This window comes from Heterodontus francisci, chromosome 37, assembly GCF_036365525.1.
Source record: "Heterodontus francisci isolate sHetFra1 chromosome 37, sHetFra1.hap1, whole genome shotgun sequence".
NCBI lineage: Eukaryota > Metazoa > Chordata > Chondrichthyes > Heterodontiformes > Heterodontidae > Heterodontus > Heterodontus francisci.
Genome location: NC_090407.1, coordinates 34,967,099 through 34,985,115, shown reverse-complemented (window position 1 = coordinate 34,985,115; position 18,017 = coordinate 34,967,099). Strand labels below are relative to the sequence as shown.

Sequence of the window (18,017 nt, the reverse complement as noted above, 5' to 3'; positions counted from 1 at the left end):
AACGTTAACTCTGCTTCTCCCTCCACAGATGCTGCCAAACCTGCTGAGCATTTCCAGCATTTCTTGTTTTTATTTCAGATTTCCAGCATCCGTAGTATTTTGCTTTTATTCCAATTGAGTTAAACTGGCTGTGTTTAATGACTGATCCTGATCTGCTTCTATTGTTTTATAATAGTTCCATTGTTCTAAGAAAACAGCCAAGATCAATAATGACTTTGAAAAAAGAAGTGAGGCAAAAAAGGTGGGAGCTGGGATTGATAAAGGAGCATTGCTGCAGATAGTCCAGCAACCCGTCTTGACCAGCACATTTCTTTTGGTAAAAGCATTTCTTGTTTTTATTTCACATTTCATTTGGTGATTTACTTGCCTGCCTTCTCCAATTTTCTCCCCTCCTTTCCTTAAGGCGTTAACTTTTGTCAGGGTACCATTCCGAAGGATGCAGCAGCCCTAGTGACCAATACTCAAGTGTGAGCCCTGAAGGAGATTGTAGACTTGCTGTTAAGACTGTGGGAGCCATCATTCCTGAACCCTGTCATATCCGCCTAAGCTATCCATGAACTTTCCAGCAGGACTTGCCAAATGGGATCAAGAGTGAGAATTGGAGAGCTGATTATTTTCTCTTCCCTAGCCCATGGATTCTGAGGCCAATTATAGAACCCCAGCCAGAACCCTGGAGATGGAGCCTGCAACCTTCCTGTACTGTTTTCTTCAGCATCTCAAAGGGCTGTGCTTTCACCCAGAAAACCAGCGGGGGCTGCAATCTAATGGATGTGATATTTGATTCGAGCAGGACAGTAAAAGTTTTGAATAATAAAAGTGCAAATGATTCAATTTTGATTATTGAACTTTTTTTTATTAGTAATTCTGCAGTTGAATTGAACAGCTATTTATTGTGAGGTTATAGTGTCATTAGCTTCATCACCAATGATTCATAATCTGTGTAGTCAACTCATCATGAACAAATGTTAGTCATTGTTTCACAAACTGAGGTAATGAACTTACATATATATAATTTAGATACTTTATTCTACATATTATAGAAAATAAAGGATGTGTGAAGAGATGTCTAGTGATCCTATAAATGTTTACAGGTGTTTGTCCCAAATGGTATCAATGACCATATTGAGGTCAAACCAATTCAAGATCCTGTATACATCTAATACAACCCACTTCTATATTATTCCATATTAAGTAGTCAGACTAACAAAATGGGGACTGATCCATATCAACTCTATTGATATGTAAGGGTAAACTTTCCAAGACTGTGATCCTGGCACACAGCCTCATTATACAGCACTATGGATGTCAAAATCACACTGATCTATGACCTACGCTGGCATCCAGCAATGCTCCACAACTAGAGCAGGGCCTTGCAAAACCTATCCTCTACTGCCCTTAAACATTTGGAATAGTGACTGGTGACAATGCTCATGCACCGATAGACCAAAGCAATCTGCCTGTGGTCTCTATGTGGTGATGTTGTGCCTTGTTATCCTGTCCATGCTGTCTGTCAAGGGCAATGCATAAACCCAATTTTGGGCAGCTATTGTTTAGCTAACAGAACAAGGTCCCATGGTCTCTTTAACATCAAGGTTGAAATATTAGAGGGCCGGTAGCTTAGCAGTGCCACTGCTAGCAGTGCCCATTGTTGGGGCTACACCTGGAGGAAGAGGGCACATTGATAGTGGTGTGCCCACAAAGTAAGCTAAGTGGGGTCTGGGGTCAGTAGGTAGGCCCCATGGGGTGGAGGGGGGGGGGGGGAAATGGAGGGAAAATTGCTGAGGACGGGCAGCATTGTTGTCACAGAGGTGGCCATTACCGCTGGCGTAGGCCCCTCCGCAGACCAAAGAGTACCCAAAAAGGAGGGTCCCTGACCCCAGAGCCTGCTGGGACGCCACCGGGGTTTACCTGGCAGTCTCCTCCTGAGGCAGCAGGCCCCCTTGCCACTGGTAAAATGCCAGTGGAGGTGGGAAGAGGCCCTTAATTAGCCATTTAAATGGCTAAATTGGGCCCTGGGCGGGTGGGATCTTTGCCAGCTTTCCCACCACTGGCAAAATGGCATGGCGGCAGGAAACATTGGGCATGCCACCTGATGCCTCCCCAGTCATTTTGCTAGCCTCCTGCCTCCCAGCCCTTCTCCAACGGGCAGGTAAAATTTAGCCCCTTGATTCTATTGCAGTTGTGTTTCAATTTTATATGAAGAAACAGATGAGCCCTGAAATTACGAGGCGCCACCTCATGAGAGCACAAATTAGAGAATCAGGTTTGGATGACAACATGCTGGATCTACAGTGCTCCAAATCTTTTAGCCATTTTGGAACGGAGCAGGCTGGCCATGCTGACTTCTGTTGACAATTCTCCAACACCCCAAGGACTGCAGCAGTTCATGAAGGCAGCTCACCACCACCTTCTCAAGGGCAATTAGGGATGGGCAATAAATGCTGGCATAGCCAGCAACTCCCACATCCCCCAAATGCATAAAAAAAATCCCACCCAATGAGCAGAGTCTTGCAGTTTTGGGGTTGTTACTCAGCCTTAGCAATACTCGTGGTAATCCAGGTGAAGAATGGTACTGGCAGGGAATGGGGGCACTTTGCATTTCCAGTCCTCATACCAAGCACAGCCATGTCAGATATACATTATGACTAACCACAACTTCATAAGAATTCCCTAGTGCGTGAGCGTGATATTTTCCACACCAGCCATCCTTTGTGGTCTCTGAATGAGGATGATAATTTAAATGATAATTCAGCAATTCCAGGCTCCCACTGAGGAGCCACACTTGGCTGCATGGGTTCTGGAATTACAGTTTAATATTGTGCCCCTCTCTCTGCTCTGCACTCTCTGTAAGGATAATTGCCTTTTCAAGTGCATGAGGGTGAAATCACCCTGTTTGTGCCCAGTTGGAAACAGTGTTCAGGCATCTTCATCAGCAACTGGATTAGGGCTTCCCAAACTCATTTTGCATAAGATTGTTACAGCTACCAGGTGGAGGAAACTAACCTAAAGCTGGATTTAAACCCAACTTTTAATCCACTCCCATAATCAGGTATCCATGTTATACCATACTTTGTTGTCATTTTCTCATGTGGTTAAATTCTATTAAGGACTACAGAAACCTTCTATTGTGAAAAAACGATTGAAAATCATCCTGATATATTCTGTAATGTGTCAAAAATACATAAAAAGACACAATGCCGTCAAAAAACATGATAGCTTACAACGCAACAAATACATTTTAAAGCTCAGATTAGGCTTTAAAAAATTGCTTTTCTTAATGACTAGTCAGTGTGACCAGATCTGTTACCGGGTCCAGCACTGAAGGAAATGTTTCTGCATCTATATCAATGAAATAGAGAAAGTTGGCAGAAAAAGAAATGCCAAGATTACCATTAGCCTATCACTGTAGCATGTAGTGTTATGGAGAAGATATTTAGAGTCAAGAACATGGACTGCCCCGATTGCTCAGGTGGTTAAGCAAATGAATAGCTGGATCATACAGACCAGGAAATCAGCAGTCAGTGCTGACTTAGCCAATCCCAGCTCGGGTCTTGAGAGGGGTGCTACATTTATCTAAGTGCCCAGGTCAAGAAGGAAGAAATCAGCCAGGTTTCCTACTCCTGATCAGGTGCTTAAAATTATGAAGGGATTCTATAGGGTAGACATAGAGAAGATGTTTCCATTTGTTGGGGAGACCAAAACTAAGGGTCATAAATATATGATGTCAATAATAAGTCCAATAATGAATTCAGGAGAAGGTTCTTTAATCAGACAGTGATGAGAATGTGAACGTGGAGCTGAATAGCATCGATGCATTTAAGTGGAATGGAGATAGGCACATGAGTGAGAAAGGAATAGAAGGATGTGGTGACAGGGTGAAATGAAGTAAAGCGGGAGGAAATTTGTATGGAGCATAGACACAAGTATAGACCTATTGGGCAAAATGGCCTATTTCTGTGCTGTAAATTCTATGTAATCATTCAGCAACAATCCCCATCAACTAGCCTGTCTACACTCACTGCCAGGATTGACACATGAATAACAGGCACCTGGGTGAGGTATCATGTGGTAAACTATGACTGTGTGACTGCACCCCAGCAAGAAGTCAATGCCTTCAGGAGGGTAGGGGAGAGGAAAAGATTGATGAGGAAAAAAGAAACAGGAAAAGTTGATAGGGAAAAGAAACTAGACACTGCCAAGAAACTGTCTCATAGACCTATGTAGTGGACATGATACCTCAAGAAAAGATCAAAGGGCAGCTGGGTATTTCCCGATACAATTGAGGAGGGTGACTATATTAAAAAAGAAAGCATCTCCATTGCACTAATAACAGGAGGCATAGATTATATAATGGGCTCTTACAACAACAAGCAACAAGATGTTCCTGCATTTCTCAGGTTATATCTGGAAGTTTCCAGCTATCCTTTTAAACCTTTCATGTATTTCTGTGCCAGGCCAGTGCCTATAAATGTACAGGAAAGGAGCTGATTAGTCAAAAGCCATTATGTAATTGTCAGTTGGCTATGCAAATAATCGAACAGCAAGTTGGTGAGAGGTAAAATTAAGTGCCAAGCACTGGGATAGTCATATCAATATCACATGGATATTATTATTGGTTTTGGCTATTTCTTGGTAGTAATCTTGACTAATACATAAAAAAGATCCTTCTCAGGCTATCCTCATTGAGGCTGATTACTTTAGTTGGTGTTGGTATGTTGCAGTTTGTGCTGTATTGTTGCTGTGCCAAACTATTAACACCACCTACTTCTCAATAACTTTGGAATGATGCATCGCCAACACTGTGTACGTGCTTTTGATCACAAAGCAACATTTAATTAGCGAGTGGCTTGGCTCAGACTTGTTAACACTGAGAGCCCTATTGCCTGCTCTGCACATTCATCTGCCCCGGGGCAGGGGGCAGAGTCATGCCTGCAGCCAAGTCGTGAGCACCGAATGGACTTCTGATACTTTTGTATTTCCAGTGAAAGGGTGGAATCAGCCAATATTGATCCAATAACAACATCCCTAATCCTGGCTCCATTATAAATCTGATAATTGAACCATTCAATCCCTACCTGTTTTTCCCCCCACCCCCCGCCCCGAGATGAGAGGTGTGCACTGTGACATCAATAATCTTTTTGTTTAGCTTTAATGTGATAGCCTTACCGGTTTCCATTGAATGTGGTTTTATAAACTGTGGTCTGGTGTAGGCCCTGGTCAGCATAGACTGGCATTGATGCACGGACACACTCGTGGGAGCACTGGAGGGTCTCGTTGTACGCGGTGAATATGTCCAGGTTGCTTGGCACTCGTGCGGCGGTAAAATCAGTGAGATTTTGGCAACTTTCTTCTTGTTGGTTGATCTTCCGTTGGTGGCTATTTCGGTGTCCGTTCCCATTTTGAGCACAACTGTAAAACAAACAGACCTGTTCATCTCAGCAGTATCAACGTTTCCATTTAAAAAAATATATACATAGCTGCCCCACTTCCAAATAAGCTACAGGGTTGCACCAGCAGAGAGATAGGCCAGAAACCTAAAGAGGTTGCTTTTTAAGGTGTAAGTCTCCATTTGGCAATTCTGGTCATCCAGTCACAGAAAGGGCCTTGCTACCCCTGGCAGGATGCTGAGGGAAGCAACCAAGATGATGCTCCAACTCTGGTTGGACATATTCCTGGAGATTTCATCACATGACCTCCTGCCTCTAACTGCCCTGCCCCGACATTCCCACTCTTGCTTGCCCAATCTTTCCATTTTCATAGTGCAATGCCTTCCTACACCAATCATAAAGTGAATAGCTTCTTTGTTACACGTTTGGATGATTCTTTGCTGTCAATCAATAGCCCTTCTCCCCATGTCGGATTTTTTTTATAACTAATAAACAAAAATGTTGAAAGGAATTTTTTTTTTTGTTTAATGGCCCTATGGAAATTAATCTTTAATTCCTGGAGACTCCAGGGCAATCCTGGAGGGTTGGCAACTTTAATTTACAACCTGAACTATGAGGAAAGGTTAAGCATGTTGGACAACTTCTCCTTGGGAAATAGACTTCAAGGTGAAGTTTTCCAGATTATGAAAATAAGTGACAAAGTGGAAGGAGGTGAATTTTTGAGTCCAGTGAAGAGGTTAAGTACCAAAAGACAGGAGGGAGGGTAAGAAGCCTCAAATCAATGCTAAATGTAAAAGTAGATTGCCAGGTTATGACAGAACATTCTAACAACCTTCAAAACATAACAACACTGTCTCTAATTCTAGGTCACACTACTGACGTAATAAAGACATAACAGGACAGGACAATATTTCATTGGAGGCTATGCTGATTAGAATCAGACGACAACATGCTATGTCTCCACTTAAGCATCTGTGTGAAATTTATCTTTGCAGTTGGCCTGAGGGGTCAGGAGGAGCCAGGGAGGCCAGAGTGCAAAGGAACAGAAAGAATTGAGCCAGGAAGGTCCCTTGTAGAAAAAAAAAGCTACGGGAAGGAATTAAAAATGCAATCTATGAGTAGGTAGTTTCTTCTGCTTTGTTCAAAGGTATCCGTGGAGGCTTCAGAATGGAAAGAGACAAATCTAGACTATAAACCCCACTACAGCTCCTTCCCCCTCCATCTACTCTACTCCTCCTTCACTTGCCTGCTAATTCTCATGCTTTCGATCACAGTCCCACACGTTCGTTTGTTAGCTCCCACCCTCCTACCTCAATATATCAATGCTGATGTAAATGTGTATCCATGGTTACGTGAAGGAAGTTCCCTCCCTAACTGCTTCCCTCTGACCTAGAAATTTTCATATGTTTGATGCCTACAGTCTGCATATTAAAAATGACTGTTGCATGGCTTGAAGCTCTGCAGTCTTTCCTAGTTTGTTACCAACAGAGCTTAATAACAAACATATCCCATATTCAGGATTGTGATCGCCTGCTTGGGTATTCTAGTAATTCCTATCTTAATGCTTGCTTTCTCTTATTGGAGAAAGGGATAATGCAGCATTCTCAGTGGCAATGATAGCCTTCCATTAAAACTATAGGTAAGCGACAAATACTGAAAAATCTTGCCTGAAGCCCAGAAAAACAAAAAAAGAGACGGAGAACTATAGAAAAAATAGGGAGAAAGTACATGAATTCTACTTGGCCCTCCGCTGTAGACATCTGACAGACACAGCTTCTTATTTTAGTCATGTTTCTATTTTTAATCTGACGCCTTAGGTATAGAGCTCGTGACTGAAAAACTTCACTCATAGGATCTAGCCAGTGTTGGCCACATTTTCTGAAACTCATTGTACCCTGCAAGTTACTTCTACCATCTGTGTTGTAATATTTAGTGCCCCAAACCCATATCTTTTTGAACATTAAATTGGAACCTGCTCTACCCCCTCATATTCCCAATGTAACCAGTTGTCCTTTCTTTTGATTTTTGGATGGCAGCTGTTGCTGATGATGCTGCCTAAACCTCCTCTAGACCCATCTTTTGTTTCTTTACTTGTCCCATTACCACCTCCATTTGCCTTACATCATCATTCCTTTTGTCATTTAATCTCTCCTGCCCTCCAACCTATCACAAACCTTCCCCTTTTCTTCTTTCCTCTCCTCCCCACCTTTGCTTCCTCAGTACTGGCTTAAAACCTGTTACATGTCTAACCTTTTTCCAATGTTGATGAAAGGTCATCGGCCTGAAAGATTAACTCTGTTTCTCTCTCAATAGATGCTGCCTGACCTACTAAGTGTTTCCAATATTTTCTGTTTTTATTTTAATTGTACTTGGGGTTTGGGAACATAGGATTTACTGATGGATTTTCTGGTGGTCAAAACAGCCTGCAGCACATTACTTTGGAAAATAAACTGTTTAATGTATAATGTGTTGACTAACTGATTTAATCAGGTTGGATTTAAAAGCCAGGATGGCTGTTAAGAATGGCTTAAGAGGCTTCACTGCTGGTGAGCTAGGGATGGGATAAAACACAGCTTAGCTTCTTGTTCCTTATTGCGATCCATGAATTGGCTGGAAATTCCATCTGTGGGCATCACATGGGAAAAAGATTGGCATGGTCGTGATGCCCTCTACAAGTAGCATGCTGGCACTCGCTGCCTACACCCACTGCCTGCAGTCTCTGTCTGTACCCGTTGTAAGGTTTGGGAACCGGAGGTCAAAGCTCACCTGTTCGTCCCAAGCAGGCTTCACTTACCACACGTCACATTTCAAATTGCAAACCTTTATTTTTGGAGAGTTCTGTCCCTTGAAGCCCTGACAAGGATGATGCCCAAAAGTTTCACATTTATGACCAAAGAATAGTCATGCAATTATAACATGACGAATTGGGAGCATTGGTATGTAATGCAGTGTTTCTACGGTATACTGATTAACAGACTGTGTGTCAATGTATTTATAAATGCATCAAGAACCATTAACAGTGTTCAATCCACACACAAAAAAACAGACACGATTGATGTACATTGATAGCTGAGGTCCAGGGGCTCTCACCTTTGCTCCCAGCTGAGGGACATCACGTGTAGGATGGACCCCACCCAGGAAGGAAACAAAAGGAGAAAAAAGTTGAAAATGATCCAAAGGAATTTCCAGTTTAATTTTGAGTTGATCGATTCCTCACCTTCTGGCTCACAGCTTCCTTAGATCCGAAAAAAAATACACAATTTTTGTAGTTCCCCTCCCATCATTGATCAACTGTCAAACCCAGCAGCATGTTAATATGTTAATATTGCAATACTGCACCAACTGTAACTGGTCTGGTAACCTGCTGCAAAACAAATCCTCTGACAGTCTCTTCTGTAAGACCATCATTACTGAACATAATTACTGTTCTTCCCATCACATAACTGATCAAAGCTGATACCCAAGATGTCACATTGACATCTGTATTTGTCTATGTAACACAACCCAATCTGTGTCATTCTGTATGCAACATACCCAGCCCTTGGTCATTCCCTATGTAAGATGACCCAACATCTGTCATTCCCTATATAAGGTACCCCAACATCCGTCATTCTCTATGTAAGATACCTCGACATCTGTCATTCTCTATGGAAGACACCCCAATCTGTCATTCCCTGTGTAAGATACCTCAACATCTGGAATACTCTATGTAAGATACCCCAATATCTGTCATTTTCTGTGTAACAAAACTCAGCTATCTGCTATCGATTCTGTAACACACTTTCAACCATCTGCTATCTATTCCGTAGCATAACAGCTCTCTGTTTTGATGTTTTATGCTACCAATTTTGTTTTATTTTCTGAGGAATACATGAAGATACGTTACTATCTGTGAAACACTCTTCTAGTTATTATTCTTTATGTAACATGCTCATGGGTATCAGTTTACCCACTTTTGCCTCTGAATCATAAGCTTGCGGGCTCAAACCCCACTCGAGGATATGAGTATATAATGTTACCGGACACTTTAGTGAAGTATCTGCCTGTTTAGGTAGATATTAAGGATTCTGTGTTACTTGTTACTTTAAGAGCAGGAAGTTCTCCTGGTGTTCTGGCCAACATTCATCTTTTCACTGAAAAAAAATTAATTGTTCATTAATTTAATTGCTGCTTGTGGAATCTTGCTGTATGCATACTAGGTGTTGCATTTGCCTACATAGCTCACCATAAAGAGCAAGTAGGATATTTTGAAACATTTATCAGTTATAAGATGCTATATAAATGCAAGTCTCCTCTGTAACACGCTTCCAGGTCTCAGCCATTTGTTTTAAGGTCCCTGATCTTCTGTTTAAAAAACCCTCCCAGCTATGAGCTTAGATAGTAGGAGTTCAGCAGGCTCCATGGTTGTAGTGGGTATTGTAGCCAAGCCCAGTGTTACCCTTACCCAGCCTCCACAGGTGTTACTGATTGCCAAATAGAAGTGGGACCCTGGCTGAATCTCGACTTCCCTTGCTCTGTGGAACTGAGGCAAATTTCAGCACTTGTTGCTCCGCTGAGATCAGCCAACTTCAGAATTTTAAAATCTACAAACAAGAATATTAAAATCCTACAACTGAAACAAAGAACAATAATAACACTGAGACAAGATTAATGATGGAAATGTGATCAGAACAGAATTACAAAATAACAATGAGGTGATAAATGTCTTCTCCACTGATTACATTCCATCCAGTCTGTATTTCAGCCACTTCTATTCTGCAGCCCTACCCCTAGTTCACCTTACTTCAAGCTACTTCTACACTGCATGCTCAGCCAAGGCTGAACCTTGATAACCTCTCTGTGCAATGCCCCCATGATCATTTAGTTAATCCTGTTTCTCCATCTGTCTGCCTCACATATGTATAGGCACAGCATGGGCAGGATATATGCCAGTCTTGTAGTTATCAGAATCTTTGATTGACTCAAAATGAGATGACTTATAGGGGTCCATGTGTGAGCCTCAGAATATGTGGAAGGACAGTCACATGGAGAGCATGACTGAAGCGAGGATTCCTCAAAATGCAATCAGCAGGGATTATGTTGCTGTGATTTGGAAGCTTGTTGCAAATCAGACTGCATCCTTCAGATCCTCTCAGTGATCATATTCTTCCCATAATTTTCTTGGATTTTAATGTTCATAATGTTAGATCTTAAATTTATTAATGAAATATTACCCTGAGCAATGGTAACCATGGAACAGCCAATCAATCTTAGATGAATAACTGCTGATAATATTTAAGCAGCCTTTGTAAGGATGAGCGATGCCAATATCAGGCCCTTGAGGTAAAAGAGATCTTCCGAAAACTCAGCCAATGTGTTGGAACATGACAGTGAGATTTATATGTCCATTACTAGCACCTCTCCAAGAGTCATTTTGTTTCTGTTATATTGTTTACACACAAGGGAATTTAAGAAAAAAATGTTAAAATGGGGTGCAGAGGTAATCCTAAATCATAACTTTTCTTATCTGCACAGATCATAGGCGTTGCTTCCAGTGCTGGTCACGTTGAAGTAGCAAGAGTGTCTCCTACTTCAGAAACCTCATGGAAGACAGATTGGCAAACAGTTGGAGAGCCAATTAAATAAATCAAGAAGTAGAGGCCGATAACACCATGATGAATTTTAAAACATCTCAGATTATCGGAGGGAGGGGATACTGAGATTTCCATCTTTTAAAACTTCTGGGAAAAAATAAGCCTTGTTTGCGACAGGACAATGTGATGAATTTCAATTTCCACCTCATACAAATGCACGGCAGAGGAAGAGGGAAGGTATATTTATACTTTGAGAGAAACAGGAAAGAAAAAGATCTGGGAAGAACTGATAGTAGTAATAGTGATTAAATAAGACTGCAATCAGTCCATCTGTGTCAGTGTATCTGACTCAGTTACTATCTCTTAAGTGTGCGAAATTAGAAAATGCAATTCTACTTTTTATCTCTGATAATTCAGCAGTTTATCGGTGCTCAAAACGTTGTCCAAATGTTTGAATTAAACTAAGCCAAGTAGAATAAAATATTGAATTATTAGAAATTTTGAATTAAGCAACATTGAATTAACAGGTATAAACTTAATGAACATCATCTATCAATTATATAAGCGCATAATCTTTAAAAAAAATGATTTAAAATGGTTAAAAAGTCAAGCTGTTACACTGTAATACACTGGAACCGAAATAGCTTGCAGGAAGAAATGCTAATTAATTCAATTAATCTGTATAGCTTTGCTAAAATCAATGCGATCCACATAGCATTGATTTGCATTTAATTTTAATACAAATACTAACATCTTAAGTCTTAGCCAAAGGAGATGCATATTTGACAAGTTAATAATTGATGAGGAAGCAGGGGATTGGAATTGGACCGTCAGGATTACAGTGGTAATGGGTTGTTTCCCTCGACCAAGAACCATAAATAGGAAAATTTAATAATATGAGGCCTGGCATATGTATGAGAGCGCTGCCTGAAACCTGGCATGGGGTAAATGCAGCCCTCCAGAACATGAGCCTAGAGAGACTGACGTTCTATAAAGTGAGGGCCCTTTTAGGTTTAATTCCCTTTGCATTCTATAGGTTAAATTATTGCCTGGAGCATTCCACATGGGGGCACACAGGAGGACAATAACATTGTGGTTATATTACTGGACTCGTTAGTAATCCAGACTAATGATTTGGAGACATGAATTCAAATCCCACCATAGCAGCTGTAGATTTAAATTCAATTAACTAAAGAAATTTGGAATTTAAAAAAAAACTATCAGTAACGGTGACCATGAAACTACTGGGTTATCATAAAAACCCATCGAGTTCACTAATGTCCTTCAGGGAAGGAAATCTGCTGTCCTTGCCAGGTCTATCCTATATGTGCCTTCAGACTCACAGCAACGTGACTGACTCTTAAATGGCCTCTGAAAAGGCTAAGCTAGCTACTCAGTTGCATTCAGGAAGGTGACTCACTAGCACCTTCTAAAGAGCAATTAAGGATGGGGATTAAAATGCTGGTTTTACCAGTGATGCCCACATCCTGTGAATGAATAAAAAAAAAAATTGCAGTACACAAGAAGCTCAGGGCAGCAAGTGCAAAAGTTGGAAATTGACCCTGATTTCAGCACTGGTTAATGCATTTCCATTGAATTTCCACCTGTGCTATTTTAAATGATTTCATTTAATGGGATAATGACTCATGTTCACACAAACATTTGAAAGGATTGCAATAGCCAGTGTGATAAAAGGAAATTAAACCTTCTGGAGTACTGGACTGAAGGATACCAATCCTCTACTGGTGGGGAAGAGGAGGGAGAGGAGACCCCTCCAGCACACTGAATTTTGCATCCTCCTTCAAAACAGTGTGATGCTGGAGGGTACTCGATCTGTTTAGGAGCAGAGCAAAGCTCCTATTTTGCTTTTCATTTTGTTTTTGTCAAGCTCCCTGGAGGGTATGGGCACATCAATACATTTGAAGTTGTATTAAACACTTGTGCTGTGGTTCAAATGCTGAGAATATGCATGCTGGCTTGAATATCAACTCCTATTTACCTGGTTTCTGTTTTGTAATTAGTAGTTTAATTTAAAATCAATAACATTTTCATCCAAACAAATGGAAAGCATAACTTCAATTCCACCCTCCAGTACACACAAACACACCATCGCTGGGAGCAGAGGTGCTCACTATCTATCTGAGCATTCACTCAGCTATGAGCTCCACTAGGACAATCTTCAAAAAAAAAAAGGACACAATGTCACCAGGGCATTGTAACACACTGTAATGGTGAACAGATGAGAACGAACAAACTATAAATGTTGAAATTCTGAAACAAAAGCAGAAAATTCCAGAAGCGCACAGCAGGTCTGTCAGCATCTGAAAATGAAAAAGACAAGTTAATGTTTTGGACATCGGCCCTTTGTCAGAATTGGAAAATCTGATGAGGACACACGCTCGCTGACTGCGTCTGTCCGGAAATTGCCGGAAACAGAATTTGGAAAATTAAGAGTGCATTTCTACTGTAACCTTGACTGTACAAAGGGATTCACTGCCTTAAACTGATATTACAATTGCTGGAAGATTCCAGATTTAGGGTCCAGAACAATTCTGGAACCCAATGGTGTGAGACCCCCTTGGAGAAGGTGACCTACACCACTTGGGTTCGACTTCATATGGAATATAACACCAGTGCACAGAAAATAGGAGGGGAAGGAAGACTTGACCCTTCTGTAAGACAGTAATGGCTTTATTAAAATTTAATTTAACTCCATGTTGAAGATTGACCATATTCACTGTCATGCCCCGTGAAGAACCGGTGAACTGTGCTGAGAGAAGGATTTCGTGTTTTTTTATTAAACTGGCTGGAATGGCAAGGAACCAAATGACGCTATTAGGAAGGCACAAAGACATTCCAATTGAAGGAGATATCTATTCAAATGAATGAGCCATGAGACCTTGAGAAGTCCGACAAGAGTGAGATAGTACAGAGCTTAATGGTCTGTTGACTTCTTCTGAAAGCACCTTTATTTAGAAGTTGGCCAGCTCAACTGATAAAACTTGCAACCAATCCACCACCCCAACTGTTGTAGGTGCTCTTCACACGATGGAATATTACTGAAGGAGGTCCAAGGAAGATGGACAGTAGCAGGGCGGGCTTACTCAAACAAAGGGGTCAGCATGAGGTTGGACATTTTGGCCTAAGGCAAATACCAATTGGACAATACGCCACTGTCAGTATGATGTCTTGTCCCTCCCGAAAATTAAGGCATAAAAGAAACTGTTAGAGAAACTTTGGTGTTGCAATAGGAGGGGAAGGAGTGACTTGGTCAGTTACTAGGAAACTACAACCAACGTGAATTTGACTGCTCTCGGGTGATTGTACATATTTCGCTTGCTTCCTATTTTGGGAATAAATAATTATAAGTGTTAAGTAGTTAATAGTAGGGTACAGCATTGTATTGTATGATTTTTAGATATATTGATTAACTGAATAAAGTTTGCAATCTGATTCAGTGTGTTGAGTGTATTCGATTATTCCTATAATTCTCGTGTCTGAACTAGAATAAGTAAACTAAAAAGTTCAACACTTCCCTCCCTAGCCCTGGGCCATGGAGGTCCTCTACATCATCCCAACTGCCAGGCTGACTCTCAACCCCTTGGAAGGAGCCGATTTTGATGCCACCAACCATCAACTAAGTCTAAACATCTGCATGCAAGAAGATTTTGACTGGCCAACAGCTGATAATTTCCTCTTTTCATCAGAATCTTGGGGCAGGATTTTCCTTCCAGGGGCGGGCAACAGTTGCCAGGACCATTTCCAGGTCCCAAACCCACCTCTGGGGAAGAACAGTCACCGGCCCTGAATTTGATGGAGGTGCCCCCTTAATTGGCTTAGAGACAATTTTGGTGACCAATTAGCAGCTGCGGGGGTGGGAACAAAGGTGGGATTGTGCAAGTGCAGGCCCAATTTAAGCAGACCACAGCAGCCATCACTGTGGCTGCCGTTTCATTGTTTTAGCTTCTGTTTGAAAGACATCTCAGGAGAGCTAGAGGCCTGGAACCCGGGCCAGGCAGTCGCTTGATTCACCAGTGCAGACCTAGAGGTCCTTCTTGAGGCCATGAGGGAGAGGAGGAAGGTCCTACTCCCAGAGGGTGGAATGAGGAGGCCACCCTCTCAAACCAAGCAGGCCTGAATGGAGGTATCTGACACAGTCAGCAAAGGGAGTGTGGTGCACAGAAACTGGGCCCAGCGTAGGACGATGTTAAACGACTTTACTCACACTGGCAAGGCGACTGCATTGCCGAACCCTTAGGACAGGCCTCTGGATATTCACTCTCTAGCAAACACTCCAGCTGATGAGCCTGAGGGCAAATGCTGTTCCTGAACATGAGAGGAGGGTGTGTGCAGGGCACTTACTGACCCCTCAGAATGCCTCAGAGTCATAGTGCTGCTGAGGACCTGCCAGCACTGAAACATGCAGCTTCTATTGAATAGGAGCAGCTGGCATTGTCCATAGAGGACAGCAGCACCTTATCTCACTCTCTTTGGTCCTTGCAGGAGAAACAGGCTCATAATGCCCATGAGAGGGCCCAAACTAGAGGAGGGAGCCATGGATATTGCCAGGGTATGTGACAAAGAGCAAGTTGGCTGAGGTGAAATGGGCATGCACGGTGGAGATGGTGATTAGAGAGTGCAAAGCATTCATTAAGGGGATGCGTTGCACTCCAGCCCGTCCAATAGCAGACCGAAGACTGAGAAGCATTGGGAAGCCTCAGCACTGCAGAAGCTTCTTCTCTCCAAGCGTAGATCTAACGATCCCTTCTTATGTCTCCCACAGCTGCAGATGTCAAGGCAATCAGACCAACTCACCATCACTGGGCCAAGCGCAGCCACAACAGAGCTCAGACAAATACCATCACACCTCTCAAGCACACCCTTCACCAACGCAGATACAGGCAGCTTGGTGGGTCCTCGCATGCAGTTAGATAGGGTGGCACTGGGTGGTGGGCATGGCACTAGTGTGCAGGAGGAGGTGACAGAGGCAGAGGCAGTTGTGGGCAGTCCCCCTCAGAGGAGAGGTGACAGACACATCCTTGCTCAGCTGGGCACAGATGTAGAGCCTCAGGAGTCACAGGAAAGGAAGCTCTATCTACACCAGCAGCAGGAGATGTGCTCCTACAAGTCAGAGTTCCCTAAGGCAGTGTGCAGTCATGGGCTGAGAATAGAGGAGTCCATTCAGCTCATGTGCGCCCACATAGCTCAGGGCTTTGAGCTCATGATCTCCTCCATTTAGAGAGTGACCAACTCATAGAGAGCCTTATGCGGCAGCACTTGGAGTGTATGCGGGAAATGTGCACCGACATTCACAGGATGCATGTCACACTATGTAGCTTTGAATGGTCAGTGGTGCTGGTGGCGCAGGGATGTCTGGAGGTAACGCCAGTTGTGCCCCAGCTGGTGGCCCCCTCCAGCTTTCTTGAGTGACAGCCAAGAGCTGAGGCTGTCACTGAAGAGGATGAGCATGCCACTCCTCATGGGACACCATCATCGTCATCAGTGACCTCCTTAGCTCTCTGGCTGAGGGAGCAACTGTGCAGCAGGGCCTCTGGAGGTGCCCCCACTGGCACCTCAATGACGAGGATGACTGCCATGTTAATCTCAGCCGTAAGCCACGACAAGTGAGCAGACTGCCTCCACCACCTCCCAGGGCACAAGGGAAGCTTCGTGTAGAAGTGGCTGTGAGCAGAGGCCACCGCGTCAGGCAGAGCTCTGAGTGGGTCACTGGTCTTTCTTGTGAATGTGCACTTTGTTACTTTTGGAATACAACGTAAATATATACACATGAAGCCAGATGTGTGAGCCTCCTGTTACAGGAGAAGAGGGATGAAGTGGTGAAAGGGAGCAGGGCCCCGTGAACCTCTGGAAAGATGTGCATCCTTCATTGGTGGTAAGAGTTGAGCTGCTCCAGGCTGCGTGTTCAATGGATGCGTGAGCGCAGGCAGCTCAGAGTGAGTTCCATACTATGCCGTTCCTCCTAGGTCAGAGGGGCTCAGCTGAAATGTGCCAGGATCAGATGATCCCTGATGTTGATGGCATCTGATAAGACCCTTGAGCCCCGCGTTGGCCCTGGTCACCTCCCTGCACAGTTGGGGAACCTCTGTGCTCTGCATCTTCCCCCTCTGCCTCCTCTTCAATTTCCTGCTCCTATTCTTTCTCTGATGAGCTGTGTCCATCCAGTGCTTCACCGTCTTCACACCTCTCTAGAGGGCCATGTTATGGAGAGTGCAGCAGACCAACACAATGAGCGAGTAACTTGCAGGAGTGTGCTGCAGGGCACCACCCAACCAGTCCAGGTAGCGGAACTGCATTTTCAGAAGGCTGATGGCCTGCTCAATGGTTGTTCTAGTAAGTAGGTGGCTTTGGTTGTAGAACCTCTGTGCCTCTGTCTCAGACTCTTGTACAGGAGTGAGTCGCTATCTCTGCAAGGGATATCCCTCGTCCCTGGAATCCATCCATGTAGTTTGGGTGGTGGACTGAAGAGCTTGGCAGCCTGGACTGGCAAAAAATGAAGAAGTCATGGCAGCTGCCTGGAAAGCGGGCACACTCATGGAGGAAGCTCATGTTGAGGGCGGAGATCAGCTAAACGTTGAGGGAGTGGAAGCCCTTCTGCTGATGAATCTCATTGAATGGTCAGTCGGTGCCTTGATGGCCACATGGGTGCAATCAATAATGCCCTGCACCTGGGGAAATTGGCGATGGAGGCGAAACCCCTGCCCTCTGAGCCTGCAAGGCCATGTTTGGCTGGAATTGAATGAACCATGGACCATCCAGCTCTCGCAAATAGGGCACCAGTGACCTGCAAGATGCAGTGATGTGCAGCCTTGTAAATACAAGGCGCAGCTGATCCTGGGAAGGAACCAGAAGCAAAGAAGTTCAAGGGCGTAGTGACTTTGATGACTACTGGCATGGTGAACTGTGTTGCGAGGTGTGTGTCCACCTCCATGCGCATGCAGCCTGTGTGCCACCCTCGAAATCTGAACATGCCCCCTCAATGAACTCTTTAACAAGATTAATTGCTGTGGTAAATGGACTGGGCAGGATCTCAGGGCCA

At 43.4% G+C, this 18,017-nt stretch overlaps 1 protein-coding gene across 1 annotated transcript in view; it reads right to left on the bottom strand.

The window, feature by feature from the left end:
- ajap1 (adherens junctions associated protein 1) overlaps positions 1-18,017 on the bottom strand; it is a 165,622-nt gene that overhangs the window by 49,851 nt on the left and 97,754 nt on the right. Inside the window, exon 5 of the mRNA XM_068017003.1 lies at positions 5,167-5,409. Coding sequence (XP_067873104.1) covers positions 5,167-5,409 — 243 coding nt within the window. The remainder of the gene's footprint in view (positions 1-5,166; positions 5,410-18,017) is intronic.